General features: G+C 38.6%; 1 protein-coding gene across 7 annotated transcripts in view; it reads left to right on the forward strand.

Moving 5' to 3' along the window:
- Nucleotides 1–18,041, forward strand: part of PRKD3 (protein kinase D3) — a 44,141-nt gene that overhangs the window by 3,120 nt on the left and 22,980 nt on the right. For all 7 annotated transcript variants that reach the window (XM_083857112.1, XM_083857113.1, XM_083857114.1 and 4 more), the window contains exons 2-6: nucleotides 526–1,546; nucleotides 11,042–11,180; nucleotides 12,798–12,929; nucleotides 13,612–13,769; nucleotides 15,948–16,137. In XM_083857112.1, the coding sequence (XP_083713238.1) occupies nucleotides 1,256–1,546; nucleotides 11,042–11,180; nucleotides 12,798–12,929; nucleotides 13,612–13,769; nucleotides 15,948–16,137 (910 nt within the window). In that variant the 5' untranslated portion in view covers nucleotides 526–1,255. The remainder of the gene's footprint in view (nucleotides 1–525; nucleotides 1,547–11,041; nucleotides 11,181–12,797; nucleotides 12,930–13,611; nucleotides 13,770–15,947; nucleotides 16,138–18,041) is intronic.

Consider the following 18,041-nt stretch of genomic DNA (forward strand, 5'->3'; position numbering starts at 1 on the left):
CCGATGCTCAGTTGTGTGCTGTGCATATCTTCCTATAATTAGAGTTTGTGCAAGTCATTCTTCAGCTTTCTAGAATAGCAGTATTAAAATGATACCCTGAGTACTGCTGCTGTAGAGTTTGAGTTTTTATCTTGTATTTTTTTTGATATTTCTGTGCATTTAATGAATTTCCTTCCCTACCCACCAGCTTTTCAATAAGATGTACAGAGCAGAGCTGTGTTCTACTGCTCCCTTCCCCTGCCTTTTTTGTTGTTTTCCTCTTAAGTGATAAGTGCTTTGCTCTGCTAAACTGTCGTTAATTAGAAGTTGTGGTGGCATATTGGTCAGTGCTAGATCTGGTTTTTCTTGTGTGTCATACAGTGGGAGATCAGTTAAGTTTAACTTACAGGTTCAAAATGCTTCTGATGTAACACATTTGAGTGAAAGGAGCTGGTGTCCTGCTGCCTGAAAGTGGAGTGGTTATGACATGGGTGTGCAACTTTATGTATTTCATGTGAAATAAGAGCTTTATCTTTTCCCTTGCAGGCAGAGCACAACGTTTCAAAATGCTGGAGATTATCTGGGTGATGCTAGAGATTACATTTAATGTGATTGTGTCTTCAGACATTCTGCTCCTCCATTTCATGAGCTAAAATATTTTATAAAAATGAAATCGGATATCTTCATTGATCTTCAAGTTCGCCGTGTCCTGTGAATTCAGAGAAGACTTTCTGAAGGAGGAATAGATTCATCCCATACGTGGACTTCTCTTGTTGCTCAAGGATACACTTTTTTTTTTGTTTGTTTTAAAAAGCTGTCTGCATGAAGATGAGTCTTCATTTAAGATATGGTCTGTGTAATTAGGTGAACAAGGATACTTTTAATGAATTATCAACATCTATTTCCATCTGTTTCTCCAGCTTTTATTTTTCAATAAAAATGAAGGACGAGTCTAAAACAGCAGAGCTGATGTGTTTCTGTGAGGCTTTTATGTAAGCCTCTATATCTGGATGTGGTGCTAAAGGACAGGCAATCTGCTCTTGATCAGCTGATTGTATCTGCAGAAAGATAACCTTTAATTTAAAGTAACTTGCAGCTATAATTATTTTACTCTTTGGCTCGCACCAAATGAAAGGGAAATTTAAGTTTTACTGGTCAGGAGCATTTTACTGAACTAAGAAAGGGAAACTTACATTATCCTTGTTTCCATTTCAAACCAAGAACTGATCTCAGAGTTTGACTACTAGGGAGATCTCGGCAGAGTAAAGCAAGTCAGATGTCAGCAAACGACTCTTCTCCCCCACCCTTACAGAAGTTTTCCCCACCATCGTGTCATGCTGCTGCACCACAGACCCCAACTTTGTCCTCCAGCCCGCAGTCGGGGCTCTCCAGCCGGCTCTCCAATGGCAGTTTCAGTACCCAGAGCCTCACCAACTCCCGGGGCTCCATGCATGGCATCTCCTTCCTGCTGCAGATTGGGCTCACTCGAGAGACTGTCACCATTGAAGCTCAGGACCTGTCCCTCTCTGCTGTTAAAGACCTCGTGTGCTCAATAGTTTACCAGAAGGTATGGTATAGTGCTAACCATGTTCTGCTGATGGCAACAGTTGTTTGCTAACAGGCTGTTTAGTAATAGCGACTGAGATATGCCAAGAGTTTGGTGTGGTGACAAAGATCTATGTCAGGTATTTGCAATTGCACAGAAATAAGTTTGGGTGAGTCTCAAGGGAGAAGCTTTTAATTCAAAAGGAGCAAACCCTCCTCTCACTTGTGAACCTTGTAAAAACCTTTCACTCTCTCACTTGTGAAATCTTGTAAAAGAAGGTGTAGTTCTAAATTTCCTGCAAGAATGGCTTTTCACAATATGGACAGCTTTTTCCTTTCAGCAATTGTCATTGATACCTTTGGTTTTTGCTAGCCTGTGCTTACTACTGTTGAGGAATATTCTGGGATCTGTATAGCCAGCCACAGTGACAGTACCAGTTGTGGCTACAGACATGCATTGCAGGGCCACAGACCTGATACTAGCTGTTCTTTTTGTTTCTACTTAATAATTAAAGATCCCAGCAAACAGCTAATAATGTCCTAGAATTGTTTTTCTATATAATGAATATATGTGATACTCTTATATATCAATATAATTTCTGTTAGGAGAGGGTTGACCAAGAAATAAAAGAACCTTAGCACACTTTTCCATTGCGTCTTGGCTACCCTGTTGCAAACTGTGTCTCTCTAGGAAGGAGGTAACACTGATCATGCTGGCTTTCCATCCAAATTTTATCTTTAGGTTAGGAAAGTTAGATCCCAGGAAGCAGCCTGAAAAGAATTTAACAGTATTTCATAAAATAAGAAATATTTGCTATTTTCTCTCAAGGTCGAGGAATTATCTCCATGTCTTTCATTGTTGTGATAATTGTGGTATTTATCATTGATTAGTTTTCTCATATAATTCCTTTTCACCTAATAGCCTGAAAACACATAAGCACATTATATGTTATTTGCATATGCTTGTGTATCTTTTTTCCCATCTCATAACTTATTGCATCTTTCATATTTTTACAAACTAGCTGTCAAACAAGCCATTTTCATAGTAACTTCCAGAATATAATTCAGCATGTTAGTGCTTTTCTGAAGAGATGAGTTATTTGAGTCAATTTTTTTTTTGTGTACCATGCGTGTTAAGTGTACCTTTACGCAGCCATTTTAGGGGCTGCTTTTTCTTTCTATATCAGCTCCTTCTCTTTACATCTGCATATTTCCTGTCTTCTGTCTTAAAGAAAGATGAAAACAAATACATTCACACTTATTTTTCTTTTTTCCTTTCTGTTTTTTGGCAGGCTCAGCTAAAAGTTTAACTTGAGGTCTTGTTATAGTTCAAACTTCTTACAAGCTAAGCCTAGTCTACTGCAAAACTGATGAGGATTTCATGATCAGTTTTCCTTTTTGTCTGGCTCTGCTGCAGTTTCTGCTCTCTTACAGCTGACAGTGACTGCTCAGTGAAAACATGTTGCAGGCAGCAAACTGATCAGGAAACAACCTCATGTGTGTTGGATTCATCTTTCATAAGTAGTTTTGCAGCTAGTGCATGAGTGGCAATATTCCTCTGTACTCTTTGTTTGACAGCTGTATGTCCTGCCTTGATTTTTTTTTTTTTCTCTTAGATCTGTTAGATCTCTTAGACTGTTGCAAGACTGTTAAATGTTCTAGGATTAATATATACCTAATGAGAAGACTGTGAACTGTGTTCTTGCCGGTAGTCATGCAAATGGTTGCTGTTTCTTTCCAGTTAAAAACTTTGTAGCTGCTGTGTGTGCTGTTGAGATTTAACAGTGTTAAAGCTTCCCTTTCCTCTGGTATTCCACAGCCTGCTTAAACTGTCTTGTCTTGACTGCAGGGTACTGTGTGGTTTGTTGTTGTGGTGAGTTCTGTACTTAACAGTGTCTTCTTACTGTTGCATTTCTTTAATGGATAAGGAGAAATACCTTTTCTTTTTTTTACTTAGAATAATGATAGCTTTTCTTCTTATTTCAGTGTTATCTTTACTAGGGTTAAATGGACATTTCCTTACTTCACAGTCACATTTCAGGCTTGTATTCCTCTACATAATCTGGAACAAAATAAAACTCTGAAGAGTCCTCCTTCACTTACTTGGGAGCTTGAACCACCTGCCTTAAGTGTATTGGAGGCTACAATTACAGTATCAAAAATGTTGGTTAGGACTCTGTTTTTCTGTGTTTCCTGCTTCAGACACTGGTGTTCACTGTAGCTTGTTCAGGTTTTGCAGAAGGGTAATTAGAAGCAGCATCAGCAGAACTGAAACTAAAGAGCCATGTGTCTGCAAGGAGAGCGAGATGAGTAATACAAATATTTGGTGTGTCTCTTAGCTCTATTACAGATGTTCTAAACATCAGATGTTTTTTCTTTTTAAGCATTTTTCTTCAATTTTTTTCAAGTTTAAAGTTTAGGAGACATTGTGTTAGAGATGTTGTATACTAGAATGGTTAATGGAAGTCCTCAGAAAGTCCAAACTTTAGACTTTCTAGGGATGCTTCAAAAAAAAATCATGCTTATGGTCTCTAGTACGTTCATGGTCTTCTCTGTTCATTCCTTATCTAGATTGCTGTGTAATAAAGTATCAGACATACAGTTCTCAGGGGCAATCTGCAGAGGAGCCTAAGGTGGACACACGTGGCTGCTGGAACAGAGAGACAGTGTTTAGAAGCAGAAAAACTTGTAGCAGGTAGACATTGTGTGTCCTTGCACAATGATCAGATATTAGAGACGCAAGTTCTTAATCCTGTTCTGTGTTGGAATACTGTTTCTCCGTTCCTCACATGAAGTAGAACAAAGGGATTACTGACTTTAAACTAGAAACTCGCATGTGGTGATGGTCTACTGCCTGCCAGCTGAGAATTATGTTGGACAGCATGCTCTAAACGCTGTATTCTAGCTTACCCAATTTTATTCTGGATAGAGCTATAAACGAAAAACATTTGATTCCTTGTACTATTACTTTTGTAGTATGAGTACCTGCAAGATTTGTTGTAACTTTTTCAGTAAACTTATGAATACTTACCTCCATGTTTCTACAAGTTCTCTATCTTTTTTGGTCCACAGACCTGTCCTTCATCATTTTCACTTTCAGTCATATTCAGCATTCTCCTTCTCTGTATATATTTCCACTGATGGCTTCTTTATGTTTTGCTCTGAAACAGACCAGTTGCTCCCCTATCTTAGATTGTCTCCCTGAAATTCTCATGATCCTTTAATCGTTGCATTCTTTTTGATTGAGTGCTGATACTTTACCTGTGCAATCTGTTTTGTCCTCTTCCTGCCTAGTTGTTCTTTTTTTTTTTTTTGACTGAACCCACCCAAAGGCACCATTTAGTAAAATCAAAGGGGTATTTCTTATGTCTTGCTGATTAGATTTGGCTTCTATATTTTCATTGCATTACAGGGATCATATTGCAATCCATTCATATTACAAATGGATCTCTGTAACACCTTGAGTAATAAATAAGTAACAGTACTGCAACCAGTGTTCTGGGTTTTTCTCCAGGTTAAGCTTGTAATAGTTCATGCTGTTTGTTTTTGAAAGGCTCTAAAATGAATGCAAATCATCTCTTCTGTTCAGATATGCTTGAACCTATTTTCCTCCTACTGCTCTGCCTTCTTGACTTGTCAACTCTTTTCTCCATGTGAGCTGAGTAATGCAGAGACTTAGCAAGAGTTGAGGCATGAGAAGCAAATGTGCTTGTGAGAAGGTGGGAGCTGGGGAGTTACTGGGGGCACAGAGTTGTTACATGGGGGGCAGATTAGCCTTTCCAGCATGGTAATAGGTTTGTGTGCTGGAAAACTTAGCCAAGCAGTAGTGCAAGTATGTCTGTACTGAGGCATCTGGTGAGAGAAAGATCTCCTGCAATATGTTTGAAGCTAATTGTCTGTGTGATAATGTGATTTGGCACATGATTCTAAAGAGTGGGAGTGAATAGCTGGGTAAGGATGCAGGATAATAGAATGGATGACTTCAGTGAAGGAAGAGACTTTCCAATGATATTTTGGACCATTAGACTTTGGAATTAACTTTCAGTGGTTTGAAGCATTTGTTTTGAGTTATGACGGGTCATGAGATATTGGACCTTGAAACAATATCCGCCTACACTTTTCCCTAGTGTGAGTTTCTGGCGACTAGTCCAGAATTTTGTAAAGTAACTCCTGGAACTTGAAGTAAAGGGATTTTTCAGTTACTGCCAAGATAGAAAGAAGCCTCAGTTGTTTCACTCAGCAATACTGACTGCTGTATGTTGGTTGAGTTCTTTTGGATGAAAAAAGACAATGCAATGCACTCTCAATTAAAGCTAGATATGCTGTAATATTTACAGTATGAGCATGCTAGATAGCACCCATCATTTTTCCTCAGTGTAACTGCAATAATGCACTAGTTGTGTTATTTGTGCAAGTACCACCCAAGTATTAAGAATTACATATATTCTTGATCTAGGTTGATGGTATGGTGTACCAGAGATTAATTTTGGCACAGTCTAGTGCGTACATAGACTTCCCACAAGTGATTTCCTGTCACTAGATGCTCTTTTGGAACTGTTAAGACTGGAAACAGTCATGTTTTTGCTTTTAGGAAACTTAGTAATACTGGGATTAGCAGTTTATATGTTCTGAGTAACTGTGCAGATACATTAGGCTTTTATGCAGGAAGGTAATAGCTGTATAATCCCATAAGATAAAACAGGCTTTAAAAAATTCTGCTTTGAGTTTTGTTTTCAAGTTTACATTATGAGCTCTTAACACTTCAAAGGAACTGGATAATGTTCTTCCTTAGCAGCTTCATGTAACTGAGCATAAGGAAAGCTGTAAAAGCTTGTACTTCGCTGCAGTACAAGAGAGAATTTGGTAGTGTACAACTTGAACATGGTTCAACTATCGAACATAGTTTAAGCTTTGCGTAAAAATTCTGTTAAAAGATACCAGTTGAAATGAAACCCCTGTTAATCGATGAGGTTATGCTTGGCCAGCAGTGTGCACACAGCCTTCTGGCCGAGGTGCTAGCGAGGAATGCTGTATTCCCGAATGGACTGGGGAGCGGAAGAGCGAGCAGGGCGCTGCACGCCTGCGAGGAGCCAAGCTGCTCCCTGCCTGGAGGCCCGGCCAAGTGCCTTAGACGGGGCTGTGCTGGGCCACCTGCAGATCATCAGAGCCAGCCCTGAGGAGGGCAGCCAGCCAGCACTTCCATGGCTTGGGTGCACAGGGCTGGAGTGGGGGCAGAGGAGAGGAATCTGAGCCAGAGTGTGTGGAAAGGAGTTGGGAGGCAGGCATCTTCCCAGTAGGGTCTGTTCTTTTGTAACTGGGAAATTTTTTTTTTTATGGTGAGGGGCGAAGTGTGCAAGGAAGGATGAGGATTAGTTCATCTAACTTGAAAAATTTCATTAGGTAAGATGGAATTTGGAGGCTGCTGCAGCTGTGTCTCTGTGTGCAGCCATGGACAGCAAGACTGACCACATATACCTATTAGGCACTGGCATTTGGGTACAGATGGGCAGCACATACATGTGTACACACAGAGATCCAAACAGATCAACTGTGTATCTGTCTGTGAGCACTCACATGAACACAAATAGCACCAGTGGCCCTGTGCTGTATCTCTGGTGGTTCAGGATGGAGGTCTGGTAGTGGAGGAAAAATCATAGAGACACGTACCCACTCACCCACCAGTAAAAAAACAGCAACAAAAAAAGGGTGTGTCTCCAGCAGCTGGCTTCAAGCACTCTCTGCCCGGTAGTGGCTGCTGGATCTTGGTCTTTCCAGTTGCTGACACCTGGATATTCAGACTCTTGATTTCACTTACTCTGACCTCTCCAGTCACAGACATTACAGAATCCTCTTGCTCTGATTGCTGGCAGTCAGACCCCCCCCCATACACACACATGCGTTCAGAATGAGAGAAAATCATTCAGGAAGATAGCTAGAAATTGAATTTAGCGAGAATGGAGGATGGGTGATGCTGATGATGCACAGGGCATGATCAGACAATTGTTCTGACCAATCCCTGTTTGATCTTCTTATCCCTTAATTTTTTCCCACGTTTATTCCTCCCTGAATCACCTCTTTCCTTGCCTTTGTTTCCTTCTGTAAACATTCCATAGGTATTGTATAATCCTAATTTCCCAGCATTTTATAATCTCTACCATACCATTGGACCACAACTCCTCTCAAGTCAAAAGGTGTTCTAGTGTTGACTTACCTGATCAGTGCATGTTGGGTCTGAGGATGTCCTGTGAAGGCCAGGGTATCTTTTCCCTGGAGTTCTTAATTTGGGTTCCTACCTGCTCTTCTTTCTCTGTGCTCCCCTGGCTTGTGGAGATGGGCCTTTGGTGGCCTGATGGCTCCTGTGAAGGGCCTGTGAGGTCCTGGCAGGGTGCTGGGGGACTGCCCCACCTGCATTTTTTCTGTTCTGCTTTGTGGACATGCAGGCAAGCACCTCACAGGCAGGACAGGTAAAGGAGCTACTGTGAGGTTCCTCAGCTACTGCCTGTCCCTCTTATGGATTCAGGAAAACCTCCTAGCAACTGAAGCTCTCCATACTGATGAACAGACTATCTCTTTTCTCATCCATTTAGCTTTTGGAATTACTATTTCAGAAATAGAGATCAGGCATGCACAATGCCTGGAAAAATGTGTTCTGGTGCAGTCTTGTCACATACTATAGAAACTGTATGGAGAGTCTGTGTTCAGTGAGAGAACTCTTGTGCTCCATACTTACACAATCTATACCAGTATAGTTTATTCCCTTGTTAGTCATGAGCTTGTGATTCTGCATCTTAGTCTAGAAGTCACTGAGAAAGCTCAAGTTTGTAAATAGAAGAAATACCTTTTAAGGAGGCTAAATGTTAGAGTTACAGAACCAGACAGTCTTTCACAGTCACCTCTTTTATGTGTATGTATATTTGTTTTGGAAGAACAGGGCAGTAAATCATATCATGACCATATGAAATGCGTTAATGATACACAGCTTAAATGGTCAATATAATTAATGGAGAACCAAATGAAGGTGTTGATATCAATAGTTTTAACAATCTGTAATAGATTATTTTGCTTTTTTTCAAAATATTTCTACTCCATAGAAATGAATTTTGCCTTTGTCTGGAATTTATTTGAAAACAAAAATCTTAATTATAGATATTATAAAGTTATTTACGAACTTTGGGTTAATATTGCTGCTGCTTTCTAAGGGATGTAATACCTCATTTTTAATGATTACACTTGCTGTCAAGAAGAGGACTTGAATGTTCATCTATAACTTTGTTTTGTCAGCTAATGCTTTTTAGTAATGAAAATTAATGTGATATGTTTAAAACATTTTAATAAATCTAAGATTTGTAGATGAGAATGGGTAAATTGTGCATAGGCAGAATATATTTTGTCACATCAATTAAGATAAGTGCTGCTTGGCAGGTGATGATGTGACCTCTGGTTACTGAGGTTGGGGATTATGTGTAGGGGTGTTCTGGCAGCTGCATGACAGGGTTATGGTCTTAAAGAGTGAAAAAAAAAATAGAAGAGAAAGGCATATCTTTATCAAAAGATGAAGACTCAGACCTGTGAAATATCTTGGAGACTTCCTTAAAATTTGTAGTTCTTAGGTGGTTCTGTGAACTTCATATGAAGAGACAATAGTTCATGTGATTTCCTGAGTCATGAGTTGTCCCTCCTGGCAGCTGAAATTAATATTGGTGTTATTTAAAAGTGTCATGTGTATCTGCAGGCAGATATATACTGTTGTAATGTTGATTTTATATCTCTTTTATTAGAATTAAGTTCTTAAGCAGTACCATGCAATTAACAGAAGTTGACAGTGTATCAAGGAATAAAAGTCACAGCACTTACTTTAATAATGTAAATATGTCTTGTTTTCTTGTCCATCAAGGCACAGTGGGATTTTGGGTAAGAGCTTAAAGTAGGTTTATGACATGGTTTCAGGTATGAAGAAATGTCGGTTCCCTTGGAAGAATTACTGGTTGCTGTATCTTTGTGTGTTCTGAATATAAAGTCAAGTCCTGTGCATACTTGCAAGAGATACTGAGACACATATGTGGACAGCACAGCTAATTCTGCAGCTTTATATTTTCTTTCCTATTACAAATGATCTTTGGGCAATTGGAAAAATGCGTTTTTCAGAATATTTTTGTATATTTGCTAGTTTATGTAGGAAACCCAAGAGTGAGTTGAGAGACAGAGGAAGCAGCCAGCTGCTTTGGTGTAGGCCCAGTAAATCAGTTTCTTTAAATACCTATGTGTCAGTATGAATTTGTCAGCTCTGTCTTTTGCCTTCACAAGCGTTAAATTATACAAATTCTGCCTCTCTTAGTGACTGTCCAAGGCAGGTAGCATGTTTTCTGGAGCATGCACACAGTATTATGTGTCATGTAATTATGTAGTGTGTACACACCAAAACAGAGAAGACCAACTCGATGTTTCAGATAAAATTGCTGCTGTAAAGGGGACATTATTTTTTTCTCTGAGTGGGAAGAAAGTGTGAAAATAATAGGCATGATGAATATGATACCTTCATTATGATTTTGATTTGGTAGAACAAATCTTTGATTTTAGTTAAGAACAGTTAATATACCACAAGCTTCATGCAGTTTAGATTCTTACTGACTGTGTAACATATAAATTATTAACTTGTTACCTCATTAATTAAAAGTTTCTTCTGAGCTTTTCCATATTTTTTCCCACATTTTTCCTGTTTTGTTCTGCGTGCATGTTCCCACCTCAAGTTTGAATTCTGGTTTTAACCAAAAGGTCAAAGGAGCTGCTTGAGTGCTGCTCATTCCTCTCCAGGGTCTGTTCCTGCTCTTTTTCCCCATAAACTGTTACTTTTAAGCTTTTCATTTTAAGAAGTTTTACTCATACTTGACAGTATTTTGAAGAGTAGGGAAAATGCAGAATGAGAAAGCTTTTTTCAGTGACATGTCATGGAAAAGTGGCATGTTATTTAGTGTATCTGTTTCCTGTATGGATTTTTTTTTCCTGTCCTTGTGGGGATTTGAGTTTTTCCTTTCACACAATCACAGAAAATGGATAAAATTGGAAGGGCAGTCATAGAGTCCAACTTTCTGGCTGAAGCAGCGTCCTCTGTAGCATTTACTCAGGATTTCTCATATCTGTAGATCTAAACTGTTGTAGAGCAATGGCATGGAGCCTTGCTTCTCAAGAAAAGTGTGGCAGCTCCTGCTGGTGTGTCTGCCTGACCAGAATATCTGTGAAATAAAGGTTATAGGTGGTGGTATCCAAGTTAAAGGCCTGTGTTGGCTTTTACTTGCCAGACTGATCATGCAGGTCTGAGAGAATAAAAACCCAAAGAAACAAAAACCTTAACAATTCTTTTGTTTCAGGTAAAAAAAAATTATTTTCAGAAAATGCTTTGTTTCCTCAAAAATAAACAGATTCATTTACAGCTCTTGAGTTCTGTAGCTGTTATTGAAAACATTGATGTATAGGATTATCAAAGAGCATGTATTCATTTAGAATTTGATTTCTCTTGCAGTTCCCAGAGTGTGGTTTCTTTGGCATGTATGACAAAATTCTCCTGTTCCGCCATGATCTGAACTCAGATAATATTTTGCAACGAATTACATCAGCAGAAGAGATACATGAGGGAGATCTTGTGGAGGTTGTACTCTCTGGTAGGTATTATTGTAACAGTGGAACTACTCTTTATTCAGTAGATTAAATGAAAATAAGACTTCATGGAGCATTATTTTCACGCCTGCCTTGAGCTTTTTCATTTAAGTCTCATATACTTTGGAGTAGAGCTTTCCAAGAAAGTCCAGGTGTCACTGATGCTTCAGTACTTAGTTTTGTTATTTTTTTATTGTTCTGTTTTAATCTTCTTCAGGTTTATTATTATAAATAAATCTGAATTATATGAATGGGAATTTATAAGTATAATAATATCAGTTTTTAATTTTTACAGTTGTTTAAGGTAAAATGCAGATAGGGTTCAGAATTTGTTCTTCCAACTATTGTGGGTTTTCTTTTGCTCATATCTGTCTTTTTTGTTCTGTAGCTTTTGTTATTGATGGCTTATGCTGCCATAAGACTTCATATAAATGTTGTTGCTGAATCCTACCTATAAAAGCAGACTCTTACGGGTTATTGTAGTTTTTAAAAACAATTTCCTTAAACAATGGGATCCTTAGAGTGGTGGTTATTAACCAATAACGAGGACAAAATAACCCCAGCCCAGATTGTCATTGTATGTGTTTAATCAATACTTTGTCAAATTCAATCAAAAATCAGCTGTAGTTAAACTACAAATAAAAGCTGAATTAGTATTGAGCAGTTTTTGAAATCTTTGAGGATAAAATGACAAATGGAGGTTGCGCATTAGGAAGGGAGACCTCTTGACTGTCATCAGCTTAGATTTGTGAACTCAGTCAATAAAATGTGAATTTGATAGCTGTAAGGCTGAGTCCTTGGCCACATTTCAGGGCGTGCATAAGATCTTCAGTAATTGATCATCTTATTTTGAGCTTTTCATTGCTTCTGGTGAATAGCATATTTGGAAAATTTGTTGTGTGTCTCTTGGCAATCTCTGACAGTTTCCTTACAGACAGACCACCCGAAACTGAGGCATTTTGAAGACATCTCTTTCAGTAGGATTTTTAAAATAAAAATCTGTATAAGAAGTGTTAGTATGTATCTGATAAAAAAAGAGTAGCCATCAGGGCAAAGTAATGTTTAAGACCTTTTTTCTTTTCCTCAAAGGAATGGGACAAAAATAATTTAAATATATCTTTGCTTGTTTAAGGAAAAGAATATTTCAGTGTTATGTGGAAACTTTATCCACAATTCTGATTTGATACACCAAATTTAATCTTTTACTGCAAAAGTCCTTTAGAAGATAGATTTTTATCTTGTAGAACTGTCTTTTAAAAAACATTTAGGAGGTTACAAAACAGCTTGAAAATTAAATTGTTCTTTCAAACGTTTACTGTTGCTTTTAGCAAAGCTTGTTGTACCTGCCTTCAACTTAGTGAGGTTTTCAACAGGGTGATTTGTACTGTTAATTTGTTGGGGCCATTTGCCTACGGAGTTCAATGGATATTTTCCCTCAATAAAAATGTTTACTGAAAACTATGTTGTCTCCTAAATACATATTTAAATGGCATACAGTAAAATGCTGATTTCTAAATAGCTTGTTAGCATTCTTTAAATTAGCCATTTTTAAGACATGTTCTTTCCATAAATCCTTGTTGATCCTGTTGCAAGAGCCATAACTTACTGCATTTTTTCAAAAGCTTTGGCTACAGTTGAAGATTTCCAGATCCGTCCTCATGCACTTTATGTGCATTCCTACAAGGCTCCTACTTTTTGTGACTACTGCGGAGAGATGCTTTGGGGTTTGGTACGACAAGGATTAAAATGTGAAGGTAAACCTATGATATTTAGTGTATTTGTGTGTGTGTATATCTATATAAGATGAGGAAGAAGAAATTATATCGTGTTTGGTATGTTAGCAAGTGATAAATATAGTATTTCATAGCTGGAAGGGTTTGTGCATTGGAAAAACCAAGTTCTGATCTTGGCATTAATGCAAACTGTGTGTGACCTTGGGCTAATGACTTAAGAAGTGTTGTTGTTTACCACTTTGAAAAAAACAGCTAGCTTGCAACCTTGTGTTCTTTGCACAAGGAACACATAGTTTGGAGAGATTCCCAAAGGGGAATCCCTTTCCTTATGGCTTTCATCCAGCTGGCTGTGGAGCACTCTGCAGCCTGCTGTCAGGTACTGACGTTGCCTTCTCACTGAATTCTTCTTGGTTTTTGTGCTCTAAAGTGAGGGAGTGATGAAAGCCTCCTGGTGGTGGGAGATCAGCTGCTTCCAAGTCTTAAGCCTTGTTAGTAGAACTGGGCTTGCTGGAGAAAAAGCTGTTTCTGTCTGTGGATTGCATCAAGAACACTAAAACAAGAGAATTTGACACAACAGTCTGTTCTTGCCTTTACCATTTTTTCCTGGGTCATCTTTTTTAAAACTACTTTATCAAAACATTAGTACTGTTTTTGTAACTTTGAATATTGGGAGGTTTATTGAACAACCAAACTCCTCTTCCAGGTTGTGGGTTAAACTACCATAAGCGATGTGCCTTCAAGATTCCCAACAACTGCAGTGGAGTGAGAAAGAGGCGCCTGTCTAACGTGTCTCTACCAGGAGCAGGACTTTCAGTTCCGAGACCAGCACAAGCTGAGCACACATCCTCTGCCTCTGAAGAAGTATGTAATGTGGAAGGAGAAACAATTTCTGTTTTAAATTCTTTAACCTGTGGAGAACTAGATAGTGTTTTAAGTGGCTCATGATGAGTATGTGGGAATCAAGCTTAACCGTTATGATTTGTTTTAGTGAATTTTAAAATATGGTGATCTTTAGACTGTGACACTTACTGATTATTATTACTGTGAGAGATGAAACAGGAAATAAATTATATTAATTTTCTTATTAGCCTTTCACTTGTGCATATATGAAATCTTGAGAACTTTGGCTTCAGAATTATAAAACATCTTGACTTTTTAATAATACAGATTCATTCTATAATTCTTGTATCAGCATAGATTAGTTACTTGGCCAAAGCAGTACAAATTGTAAGCTTTAATACTGTATAAGAGTGTTCCTGATCTGCTGTTAAGCTTTTCACAGAGTTAATCCAAAAAACCCCAAATAAATCCATCACTCCAGGAGAATATAAGGGATGAAAGGCTTACAGTAAAAACAGACATCCATAGTAGTTCCTTGTTATGATGATTGCTGAGAGGCTATCAATAACATAACAAATTTCAATAATCAAGTATATCTCAACTATATTGGGATCATAAGATGGGACAGGCAGTGATTAGATCCATTTGTTTGTGCCTTAGTCTTTTCTAATCATCTGTTACCTTACAGTATAACTATTCTTGCCACAGTTTAAAATACAAATCATATAGTCTAGTTCAAGAACATAATTTGTTTAGCTAGAAGCTATAAAAAGCCTAGTCTTGAGTAATGAAAAATATTTATTTTGATGTTTATGACTGCTGGTAAGATTTATTCAGTGAACATAGAATTGTAACCACTTATCACAAAATTTAACTTTATGATTTCTTATGTGCATGTTTAGTATCTTTTTGATACCTTTTAGTTTTACTCAATGCCTTTTCTTGTTTATTTTTTTTCTTTTAACTTAATTTCAAAGAATTTCTTTTTCTTTGAAATTAATTTTATTTTCGAAAATATTTTTTGAATTTTCTAAATATTTTTGCCTAATTTAGCAAGCTAATCCAACATGCTATACCTTGCTTTTAAGAACTGATAGTTTGAGGTGGTGGTTAGAATTTGGTTTACCTGCCTCCAGTGTTTTCCGTTTTACCCTGTATATGGAGGTTTGGATGTGCTGCCTGAACCACGTCAAGTTGCTTAAAAAATAAATGTCATGAGTGAATTTCTAGCATTTAACTTCTGTTGAAATAGAAGTTCATACATAATTTCCTGCTTTCTGTAAGGCTTTTCCATCTGGAGTTTTCATGGTTTTGTTTTACAATACCAGAATGTCCTCTTAAAGCTTCTTGGCCAGGTTGCTTTCTTGTCTGGTCACTTTCGGAGCCAACACTTCCCTTACAGCCTCACTGACATTTTTTTTTCATCCACCAGGAGCCCCAAGTCGTTCCCAGCAGGGCTGACACCCATCCCCAGGCTGTGTTCATACAGGGAGGTGTCCCAAGCTAGTGCAGTGCCAGCACTTGGCCTTGTTGAGCTGCATAAGTTTCACATGGACCCACTTCTCAAGCTTATCCAGGTCCTGCTGTATGGCCTCGTGTCCCTCCAGTGTCCCAGCTGCAGCACTCAGCTGGGTGACATCCACAAACATGCCAAGGGTGCTCCCCTTGTCTGTCATTGGTAAAGGCATTTGATAGCCCTGGTCCCAGTATCTGCCCTGAGAGACACCACTTGTCACTGGTGTCTGTCAGGACACTGAGCCATTGACCACTACCCTCTGGATGTGACCATCCAGCCAACTCCTTATTCTCCTAAGTCTGCCCATTGAATCCATCTCTCCACTTTAGAGTGAAGGTTGTTGTGGTGACCATGTCAAAGGCTTTACAGAATTCCAGATAAATAACATCTGTAGCCCTTTTCCACTGGTGGAGTCACTCCATCATGGAAGGGCACTGGCTGTCCCGAATCACCTCTCTGTCCTTCATGTGCTTTAGCACAGCTTCTAGCAGATCTCTGTGATCTTCCCAGGCACAGAGGGGAGGCTGAAAGCTCAGTGGTTCCCAGAGTTGTCCGTTCTGTCCTTTTTAAAAATGGGTGCAGCTTTTGCCTTTTTCCAGTTCACCTGAATGCTGTGACTTTTCAAAGCAGTCATGGCAGTAGAACTGTCCTGGTACAAATTATGTATTCCTTCTTTATTCCAGCGTTGCTGCCCAGAACCTAGTAAGAGGATTCCCTCTTGGAGTGGCCGCCCCATCTGGATGGATAAGATGGTGCTTTGCAGAGTGAAGGTCCCACACACATTTGCTGTTCACTCTTACACCCGTCCCACCATCTGCCAGTACTGCAAACGGCTGCTGAAGGGCCTTTTTCGCCAAGGAATGCAGTGTAAAGGTACATGTCTCATTTTCTGCCATAGCAGTAAATTGCAGTAAAGGTCTTGTATTTAAAACTGATTGCAGCTTAGGTGGCTGTTTAGTGCAAAACAGGGAAGTGTCATTTTTAAAAACTTAGTGATTTTCAGAAGATCACAGCAGCTGTCACTTTCATTGTAGTAAAGCTATGCATTGTATGTTTTTCTGAAAAACAAGATTTAATTGTGTAGGTTGAAAACACTCTAATTATAGAAGGATAATTATGAATTAATAAAAATGGGAAGTGCTTCCTTTAGTTCAATATCTGTATTATACACTGACCACTAAAGAACCTGTGAATTTTCATTGTATCATTCCAGTACAGGATACTGATTATTACCTTTTAGAGGTAGGGACCTGTGCTGAACTTGGATGGTTTTTATGTAGCATACGTAAACATACATGGCTTCAGTTCTCAGGCTCTTCCGTGTGGTTCCTGGGGCATAACTAGTGTGATTTCCTTCTGGCTTTTTATCACTAGTTAGTGCAGATCTGTCAGCTTTGTTGCAGGAAACAAAAGTGAGTTTGTCAAATGGGAGTATCAAAAGTCAGCTTTTTGAGAGGTCATTTAATAAATTTTCAGTTTCCTTTATTAGAGGAGAGAAAAAATTGTAAGCTTACAGCTGTGTTAACTTTTTTTTTTACTAGTTATACTGCTGTCTCATGTAAGTAAAGCAGTAGTTTCATCTTTCATTTCTGTTGTTATTTGCAGTCTTTGTTGTCTGTTTGAAATCTGCATCCTGTACTGGTTTTGATATTTTTTCCAGTCAGTGTGTCTCTTGGATTCACTTGATACAAACATAATGAAGCCTGAAAAAGATGTCTTGTGGTTTTAACATATAGATGCTGCTGGCCATATGCAATTGCTATGACTGTATCCAGCTGAACAAATGGGGCTACCACATCAGTTTCAGGGAATTGAATGACACTGATAAAAATATTATTTGTATGCATGTTGTAAGCATTTATGCATGGAAAACAAGCCTAGAGAAATGCTATGTAAATGTACAGGACAGAAATAAGTGTCTGTTAGGCCCCTATTCATGCAGTAAGATCATTTACTTATTTTTAATATATCAGGAATTGATATCAAGCAGTTAAAATATTTTCATACAGCCTTCTCCTACAGATTCTTAAGGTTTCCCACCAGCTTCCTTGTGCACTTTCACAAAGCTTGGGGTCTTTTAGTAGTTTTCTGTTTCTGATTACCCATAAGAGCCCTGGATTTCTTGATTTAATAGGTTGCTATTTGGGCTCTGAGGATGATGTTTGAGATGCTAAGGCTGTATTTGTGGTAATAAATTAAATATGCCCAGAAACATTCCTGGACACTGACGTCAGCTGGGACAGAGTGACCCATGTTCATGAACAAGTTTTCTTAGCATCCCAGCCTGGGTGGCTCTGTGCAGACTGCCTGTTTGGAGCAATTTCATAGGATGCTCTGGTTTATAAGCTAGACCTTGGAACTGTTTGGGGTTATGCTAATGCTGTGGGCCAAAGGCCTGCTAGAGGATGTTTGTAGCTGTTTACTAGACTGGAGAATTGCATTGCAGTATCCAGGAATGTTTCTGAACGTAGTTTAATTTATTAGGATAGACTCTGTCTTCTAGTTTCCTGACAGGATATGAAATGTCTCTGTTCCTTCCAGCCTCCTTTAAAGTAGTGAAGTAATTGTATTCCTTAATATGGACTGAAGCCATGGCTGTAAAAAAGACTGTTCATGGGTCTCCTAGGATGCATCCTTTTAGGCACTCAGAAGCTGAGCAGTATTGTATTCTGCTCCAGAATTTGGCTCCTCTGCTACTAAAAATGGAGAGCTAATGGTTTTTCTCTTCTCTGGGCTTAAAAGAACAACACATTGAACTTGCTTTGGATAGCAGAAAG

Source organism: Zosterops lateralis (assembly GCF_965231275.1).
Source record: "Zosterops lateralis genome assembly, chromosome: 3".
Taxonomy (NCBI): domain Eukaryota; kingdom Metazoa; phylum Chordata; class Aves; order Passeriformes; family Zosteropidae; genus Zosterops; species Zosterops lateralis.